The sequence below is a fragment of the Microtus ochrogaster genome, chromosome 5 (assembly GCF_000317375.1).
Source record: "Microtus ochrogaster isolate Prairie Vole_2 chromosome 5, MicOch1.0, whole genome shotgun sequence".
Classification (NCBI taxonomy): Eukaryota; Metazoa; Chordata; class Mammalia; order Rodentia; family Cricetidae; genus Microtus; species Microtus ochrogaster.
In genome coordinates this window covers 74281190-74289918 of record NC_022012.1, presented here as the reverse complement: position 1 = coordinate 74289918, position 8729 = coordinate 74281190, and the positions used below count along the sequence as shown (strand labels likewise).

Sequence of the window (8729 nt, the reverse complement as noted above, 5' to 3'; positions counted from 1 at the left end):
CGCCCGGCTACAAAAGTGGTTTCTATAGAGAGTCTTGAGGTAGCTGTTGCTCAGTGACATACTGAATGGTGAAGAGTGTTTAAATATAGAAGTTTTACCATGGTCATTCTATTAACTCATTACTTGATTTGCCCTTCATGTCAGGGTTTGCCATTAAACTGTTATGATGTCTGTTGGCCCCAGAAATATCTATAAAGGAGGATGGGACTGGCTGTGAGGATATCCAGAGCTTAGAGCCAGGAGCTTTCCCCAGCTGGCAAATTTGACTGAACAGGGTTCTCAAGGCAGCACAGAGGGCTGTGTCTCCACGGCCCTGGCTTGCCACAGCTGAGCCTCACATCAACCTTCTCTCTGCAGTATGACTTCAGCCTGGAAAGGGAGGCTCTCTTCTGGGTGGAAGCAGCCATCCGAGGACCTTGTCCCCAACAATGCAAGGACTTGGGGATGGCATCAGCTCCTCCAGCCTGGTTCTTACTGGTCAGTCCAAAACACAGTCTGGTGCCTGCACCTGCTCAAGTCAGAGGCCCAGAGGCTAGATTACAGGAACCTGCTGAGGAGGAAGAGAAGGAAGAGGAAGAAGAAATAGGGGAGAAGAGGGATGAGGACGATGCTTCTTCTGCCAGCGAGGAGGGGATGGGCTCCAGCAGCCCTCAGCCTGGCTCCCCTACAGCCCGTCGCCGCTGTTCGCTGGATGTGCTGCGAAACGTAAGGTCTGAGTTGGTTGGTGCCCGGCGACGGCTCTCGGAGAGCAGACTAGCCTTGTGTCCTCGAGCCCTTCTGCACCGCTTCCGAGGCCACCGCACTCTGAGCCTGAGTGCCAGCCTGGCGCCAGCCCCTGACCCAGCACCGCAGCCCCCCAGTGAACCCGTGCTGCCTCCACGACCCTCTACCGCCGGCGCTATGCCTCCACTGCGGAGCCACAAGCCCACTGTCGCTGTAAGAACTTTGTGTTCTCCACGGCCACAGGCCCTAAGCCAAGACCTCCAAGTAGAGGGTCCCCAGCCTGGGTTCCTTCCTCCCTGCACTACTCTCTGTTCATCTGCTCCCACCTGGCCCTATGGTCCTGCCCTTCCTACAGCCTAGTATACTCTGCTTGGAGGCTCATCCTTCTCTCGATTTCCCACATGGTGTATGTCACAATGATTAACAGTCGCAGTTTCTAGTCCCGTCCTTATCTTGCAGTGGAATATGAATTCTTTTAGGGGTGGGATGGGATAATCATTTTTGCTTACTGGGCACCTAGCAGTAGACCCTACCGACAGGGGGAGCTCAATGAATGCCTGCTGGAGACTCAGCTCTGGGGCTTCACACTGAGCAGGCTGGAGAAGCTGGCAGCTCAATTAGGAAAGACGGAACAGTTGCTTCCACCAGATACCCAACGGACAAAGGATCAAGAGGATGTGGGGAGGGGCCCAGACTCGGTTATGGGATTGGCTTTGACAGACAGGGCTTATGCAGCTGGCAAGACTGGGGTAGAGGAAGTGCACAGATAGTTAGTTCCTAGAGCAGAAGGGGTAGAGGGAGTGCAGATAGTTCCTAGAGCAGAAGGGGTAGAGGAAGTGCACAGATAGTTCCTAGAGCAGAAGGGGTAGAGGAAGTGCACAGATAGTTCCTAGAGCAGAAGGGAGCCTACAGTCCAGAGAAGCTTACCATCCTTCCGGGAAGCTCAGGGCAGCTCACATGTGCCAAGTTTTGTATTTATATCTTTTTCTATTAAGAAATGAGTAAATTTCAGAGTCCACAAGTCCTGGATTCAGGGGAGACTGAGGCAGATCCAGCCTGATAGCAGAATGTGGGGCTTGGACACAGTGATCTGTTCCACAGTCAGACACGGGGGTGCTACAGAATAAGGCCAAGGAGAAACTGAATCCAAAACACAGAGTCTGGAAATCTGGCCGGGTTGCTGGACCTCTCTGCCACCCTCTACTTATAAAGATCAGCGTGACAGGAGGGGCTTTGGGAACTGGACAGATTCCAGGTGTTGATGCCAGTAGGATCTTCCCTGGTCAAGATCAATTTAGTTAGCAGACCATGGTGGAACACACTTGTAATCTCAGCAGCTCAGGAGACTGAAGCAGGAGAATTGTCACTGTGGGGCCAACCTTGGCTACATGACTACTTTAAGGCTACTCTGCTACATAGTTATGAAACAAGACATTGTCTAAATGGGGGGGCAGCTGGGGCAGAAGGATGAGGCATAGGGAAACTGAGGGAGAGAGTAGCTAAGAGTCTTTTTCATAGACAAAAGCAACACTGCTGCTCAGATCCGGATGGTTAGCAGTTAGGGTTAGAGGAGGAGTCAAAGCAGAGTCCCGAGGAAGTGGCGAGAGGTGGGAACTCACATGGCCATATTTGCACCGAGGCCCAGGAACAGGCAGCACCTGGATTTCCCTCAGGAGAGGGCAGATCTCGCCTGGTGGTGTGCCAATGCCTTGCTAGTTTGATTCCCAGCTGGGCGTCCTTCCTTGGGATAGCAGCCAACCACAGGAATAGCCTCTGTAGCACAGCATCTACCTGAGTGCGCATGCTGGATTCCATCCTGCTGGGGCCACCTCAGCCAAACTCCAGGAGGCTGTGGCTGGAAGATGTTCCCTCTCACTAAGTCGTGGGGTACAGCATCCCCAAGGTAGGGTTCACATCTCAAATGTGTATTTTGCATCAGGTCACTGACATCTCTGAACCTGGATTTCAACCTGTGATATGAATTAATGGGTGATTCTCTCTCTCTCTCTCTCTCTCTCTCTCTCTCTCTCTCTCTCTCTCTCTCTCTCTGAGACAGAATCTCATGTAGCCCACGTTGACCTCAAACTTGCTATGTAATGGTAGCTGAGGACAACCTTGAACTTTTATCCTCCTGCATCTGGGATTACAGGCATACACCACTAAGCTCTGTGTATGAGATGCTAAGGACTGAACCCAGGACCTTTTGCATTTCAATCAGGCATGCTACCAACCAAGCTATATACCTTGTCTGTCTGTCTTTTGTTATTTCTTCCTGGCGGAACCTTTTACTGTGATGCCCAGGCTCACCTTGAGTCTCTGGGGTCAAGCAATCCTCCTGCCTCAGCTCCCAAATAGATTCCAGGTGTGTACCACCACACTCAGGCTGTCTATCATGTCTCATTCCCAGTGTTGTGAGCACTAAGTGAAACATTAGCCTTTGCTGACAACTTTTACGTGCCAGGCCCTTTGCCAATGAATCACTTTGCTCATGTTCTGACTTATGCCTCCTAACAGCCGGATGAGGTGGGTTTAACTGGCCTCTGTTGACATCTTGGCAAAGTGAATAGAAAATGAGTTGGGCCCTGCAGGACTAAAGTTCTCCACCCTATGTGTACAGTGACACACAAAGCCACTTCTTAAGACTTCCAGCCCAGTTGACTGTGACCTCCTTTGGTTACTGACATTCCGTCCTGTCTGTGTTTCAGTCCCTCAGCCCATATACCTGCTTGCCACCTCTTAGTGGGACACCCCAGCCCCTCAACTCCTATAGATTGCATCCTGATTCAGCAAATGATCTACTGTCTGCCCTGACCAAAGAGGAGCAAGACCTCATCTGGCCAGTGGTCGCTTTGGGCTATCCCCTGGGAAGGGCCATTGTGGCTCTGCAGAAGACAGGAAGGCAGAGCCTAAGCCAGGTGAGTGGGCCCAGGGCTGAGGGGCTGCCATGCTGGAGCTAGGTAAGGTCAATCGGCTTTCGACCTTTGACTTGAAAGAAGTGTTTCTCCCTCTCTCTCCCTCTCCTGTCTCCTCTCTTGCAGTGTTGGGGCTCAACGGGCCTTGTACACAGTAGGCAGTGTCTCTACCATTGGGCTAGAGCCCCAGCCCAGCCCTTGCTTCCATCTCTTTAGTGGTAGAACCTCAACTTGGCACAAATTACCAAGTTTTTGATTAAATTTCTAGATCTTACTATTATGGCCTCCACAGGTCTTTTGAGGAATATATGTTTGGAATCAGTGACTTCTGAGGCTTTATTTTGGTGTCTGAAGGTGACATCCTTACCTACCCTGAGCCTGCAGCAAGCCTGGTAGCTTTTACAGTTCCGTAGGCCCAAAAACTGACCAAACGGTAGAATCTCCAAATGCAGATGCCCAGGCCTGGTCCCCAAGGGCCCTTCAGTGGATCTGAGGCCTGATATGTAGTTTGGCATGGTACACAGGTAGTCAGCTTTTCAGGGAGCCCATGATTTGAAGATGTGACTGCACTTCAGAGTCACCTGGAGGAGCAGTGACAGGACCCGGCCGACAGAAGAGAAAGCCCGAGGTCCTGCGTTAGTCGAGGTGGAAGGAGAATTGACTCAGAAGTAGCCCTATGATGTTCATACATAGCATGCATGTGTTGTTCCCCTCCACACACACACACACACACATCATACACACACAATAAAATAAATAAAGCATTTTTGAGACACACTCTCCAGGCTGTCATGGAACTTGTAATATTGACCAGACCGGCCTGAAACTCAGAGATCCTTCTGCCTCTGTCTCCCAGTGCTGGGATTAAAGGCATGTGCTGCTAAACACAGCTATAAGTAATTTTTTTTAAGTTAAAACCATCTGGATATATGCCTTTAATCCCAACAGAAGCAGACAGATCTCTGAGTTCGAGAACAGCCTGGTCTACAGAGTGAGTTCCTGAGGACCAGGCACGGTTGGTTACACAGAGAAATCCTGTCTCAAAAGACAAACAAATACTATAACAACAACCAAATCAACCTGGAGAGCCACAAGGTTGTCCCAAAGTCCAGACTCTGTCCCAAACCAGTTATATGAGGCCCTATTAGTAGCTTTTAAAGCTGCCAGAATGGTTGTAACAAGCACCAAGGTTAAGAGCATTGCTGTGAGGGAGGGTCCACCCTCTGCCCCTGTCCACTCTCCCTTTCTCTGGAGGTGACAGTTTCTCCAGAGTCCCCGTCCACTGTTGTGTCACCTCAGAGCCCCTCCTGCCATTCCTGATCAGAGTGACCGAGAGGCACTGAGAGGTCAGGTGATACGGACGGACGTCATTCTGGGACTCTGGCAAACCATCAGCTCTACCAGGGCCTCAATTTCCTCAACTGTGGAAGGGGTTGGGATGAGTGACTTTCAAAATGCGCTCAGAGCCAGGTCTACATGTCCCATAGCTCCTCCTGCAGGAGCTCTGGACTCTGCTCCTGCAGCCCCAGGCTCCAGCTCTAAGCAGCCTGCTCTCAGCTGCTACTTGTGGAAGCTTCCTGTGCTGGGACAAGCTGACCAAGAGCTCCAAGCACTTGAAAACCACAGGGCTAGGCTCTCTGTGCTTCCACAGGCTCTGAAGGTCAGCAGAAACTTGACCTAATCCTTCCCAGCTACACACGTGGTTCTCACGGCCTAGAGCTTTCATCCGGCACCTGTTGGCTGTAAATCCTGCTTCGATTTGTCCTGCACTGGCATAGTCCCCCATGTCTGGTTTATCTCCTCGGCTAAGCTGTGTGTTCCTTGAAGGAAGTTCTTAATTGGTTTTATGAACATGGCATGTGTTTATTATGCTGGTGATCGGGATGCCGTGGTGACAGACTAACCTCCCACTGTGTGCCAAAAGTGAGTGGACCCAAATATAACGAGAAGCAGTATGCATTGCAGAGGGTGGGTCTGGCCGAGAGCCCCAAGGATGGATGGCCCAGTAAAGACAGTGTGCAGAGAGGAGGCCTCCTGGGAGGAGAAGGGGCTGGTCCAGGATGGGGAACTGGAGGAGGAAGCTGAGGTCGAGAGCAGTCTGGAATATGGTGAAGAGGCAGTGTATTTGTTTTGGAGACAGGTTTACCTGTGCTGGGCTGACCACAAACTCGCTTTGTAGCTGAGCAGGATCGTGTGTGTGTGTGTGTGTGTGTGTGTGTGTGTGTGTGTGTGTGTGTGTGTATACACATGTGGCGTAGTGTTTGTGTTTGTGTGTGTGCAGGTGCAGACACTCATGAGTGCATGAGAGACCAGAGAAAATATCCTAGTCTCTGCTTTATTCCCTTGAGATAAGGTGTCTCACTGGATCCACAGCTAGGCTGACAGGCAGTAAGCCCCAGGAATTCTGCTTCTACCTCCCACAGTGCTGGGGTTACAGCTTGGCATGTGACAATGTCCAGATTTTTCTGTGGGTACTTGGCACTTGACTTCAGGTCCTCATGTTCAAACACTCTTATCCACTGGGCCTTCTCCTCAGCCTTGACCTTGAACTTCTGACCCTCCAGCTTCCACTTCCCCAGAGCACCGTGTGCCCAGATTTATGGTGCTGGGGATGGAACCTCATGCATTCTAGGCAAGCGTGCTACCAGCTTAGCCACCTTAAGGCAATACTTACTTTGGTTTTTGTTGTTAGTTTTTTGAGACTGGTCTTTTTTTTTTGTTACCAGCAAGCCTCTAGCTCGCTGTGTAGCCAGGCCAGCCTTGGTGTAAGGGTCCTGAAGGCAAAACAAGCCTCTGATGGTGTAATGGGGGGCAGTGGTTAGAACGAATTTTCAGCCCCTGGAGAACTTCCTTCCCTGCCACTGCCCCTTCCCCCCTCCCCCAGCTCTGGGGCAGACTGTTGCCTGCTAGCATTCTAGGTGACAGGTGTGTCTGGGGATGGGGAGGGGGCATGGGGATGGGTGGCTGAGGAGGCTCCTTTTACATGTGGGTGCTGCTCTGAGAAGGATGGGTAGTCGGGTGGAGGACATGCGGTGACTGTGGGGGGTTGACTTTTTTTGTTTAGAGCTTGTCCTGCACCCCACTTAGGCTCCATGAACGTTTGAAGAGCCCTTCTCTTGGATTCTGTCCCTCAGCCTGGGACATGTATTGAGGGCCTGTTGTCACTCACCTGCTGGTTCCCAAAGGAAGCCTGTCCCTCTTCTGTTGGTTTCCTGTTACTTGTGACAGGTTGTCCAGTCTCCATGACCTTGGGGAGATCCTTGGGTGACTCTCTAGCACATCCCTGACACCCCTCTTACTATCTTTCCCCCATGCCTTCTTTGACCCAGTTTCTCGGCTACCTCGGTGCCTGTGAGAGGCTGCTGCGGCAGGGCTATGATGAGGCCCTGGTGGATGAGGCCATGGAGATGTTCCAGTTCTCTGAACACCAGGTCAGCTGGGCACCCTGCTTGGACCCCAGGGAGTTGCAGGGGTGCAATGGCTCCAGAGCAGCCTGTGGACTGGCCAGGAGAGAACAGGCCTGCTCACACTGGGGAGAAAGTACTGACCTAGAGAGTGGAGTGCAGCCAAAGGAGGAGACAGAATGAAGTGGAGAGGGCACCTAGAGGCTGGTGGAGCTGGGGCTTTTCCACCGGTGATCAAATCAACACAACACATATTACTGAATTTCTGATGTTTTTGAGACTCCCATACCGGAGCAGACCGAAGATGCTTGAACTCAGGGAGATTGCTGCCCTCACAGCATGCAGAGAGCTAGAGAAAGAAACAAGTGTCCATGATAGCCCCTGCCTCAGTAACAGGGCAGTAGTAATTCACAGGGCTGAGAGTTGCAGGAAGGCTACCAAAGAGGAGAGGAACACGCAGGGGGGCCGGTGGGGGGGGTCTTCAACAGAGGCTGAGCTCCATAAACCCCAGCAGAACCAGCACACAGGCAGTACTCCCGGCTGGGCCTGTGTGTCCTGCGGGACCCGCTGTGCACTCCCTCATCCTGCCCTAATGCACATCACAGAGAGTCAGAGTGGGCCAGATGATGGAGCCTCAGCAAGACCGGAGCCTCCTTTCCTTGGTGGAGGAAGAAAGCATAGAGTTCGCCTCCCCAGAGGAAGAGGAAAATGACAGGCACAGCCCAGAGTCAGGCTTCTCTCTGAAGGGAACACAGCTTTCTGGGACGGTTGGAGGTGTAGTGGGCACCAGGGAGGGGTACACCCAGGATCGGGGCAGCCTTGCAGTGATGGCATACCCTGTCTTCCTCCTCTTCAGGCAGGGGAGTTCCTGCGACTCTGGCAGCAGTTCAGTGATATGGGCTTCCAGCAAGACCGGATCAAGGAGGTGCTGTTGGTCCACGGCAATCAGCGTGAACAAGCCCTGGAAGAGCTGGTAGCCTGTGCCCAGTGACAAGCCAGGACACTCTGTGATGCATGGCTGACCAGTGAAGTACCAGACTCACCACCCATCTGAACTGTATTATTAAAACCTAATAAGACAAACCAGGTAGTGGTGGTGGCACACTCCTTTAATCCCAGCTGGTGGGAGGCAGAGACAAGTGGATTTCTGTGAGTTTGAGGCCAACCTGGTCTATATAGCAGGTTCCAGGACAGCCTGAGTTACATAGGATGACCCTATCTCAAGCAAAACAAAACAAAGGAATCTGACAAGGTCTACATTTTTCCAGACCTGGCTTCTCTTCCATGAGAATCCTTAGGTAATCCCCTGGGCCTTGCACCTTATATTCTGACTCAGAAAGCACAGATGGGCAGCTTCCAGGAATGTGGTTGGCTAGAATTATATTGTTTAGTTTTCTCTGTGTCGCCTGGTTGGCGTTGAACTTGTGAGCTCAAGTGATCCACCTGTGACCTCAGTCTCCCTGGTAGCTGTCTAAGCTTGTTTTATTTTATATCCGAGGCTCTCTGGAGGCCTTTGCAATGCAGCAGGCCCATGACCCTCTAGACCTCCAATCCGTGCCTCTTTCTGCTCTGATAATCTGGATCCTTTACCAGCCTGTATCTTTGGGTTGGGGTGGGGTGGGGTGACAGTCATCTCTAGCCACCCCAAGCCTATATTTAAGAGGCCTCCAGAGATTGAGAGGACCAGTTG

General features: G+C 51.8%; 1 protein-coding gene across 1 annotated transcript in view; it reads left to right on the top strand.

The window, feature by feature from the left end:
• The window catches only part of Ubap1l (ubiquitin associated protein 1 like), a 9987-nt gene extending 1819 nt beyond the window's left edge, over nucleotides 1–8168 (top strand). Inside the window, exons 2-5 of the mRNA XM_013346476.2 lie at nucleotides 358–936; nucleotides 3429–3638; nucleotides 6965–7066; nucleotides 7896–8168. Coding sequence (XP_013201930.1) covers nucleotides 358–936; nucleotides 3429–3638; nucleotides 6965–7066; nucleotides 7896–8030 — 1026 coding nt within the window. The 3' untranslated portion in view covers nucleotides 8031–8168. The remainder of the gene's footprint in view (nucleotides 1–357; nucleotides 937–3428; nucleotides 3639–6964; nucleotides 7067–7895) is intronic.
• Nucleotides 8169–8729: the final 561 nt, after the last annotated feature.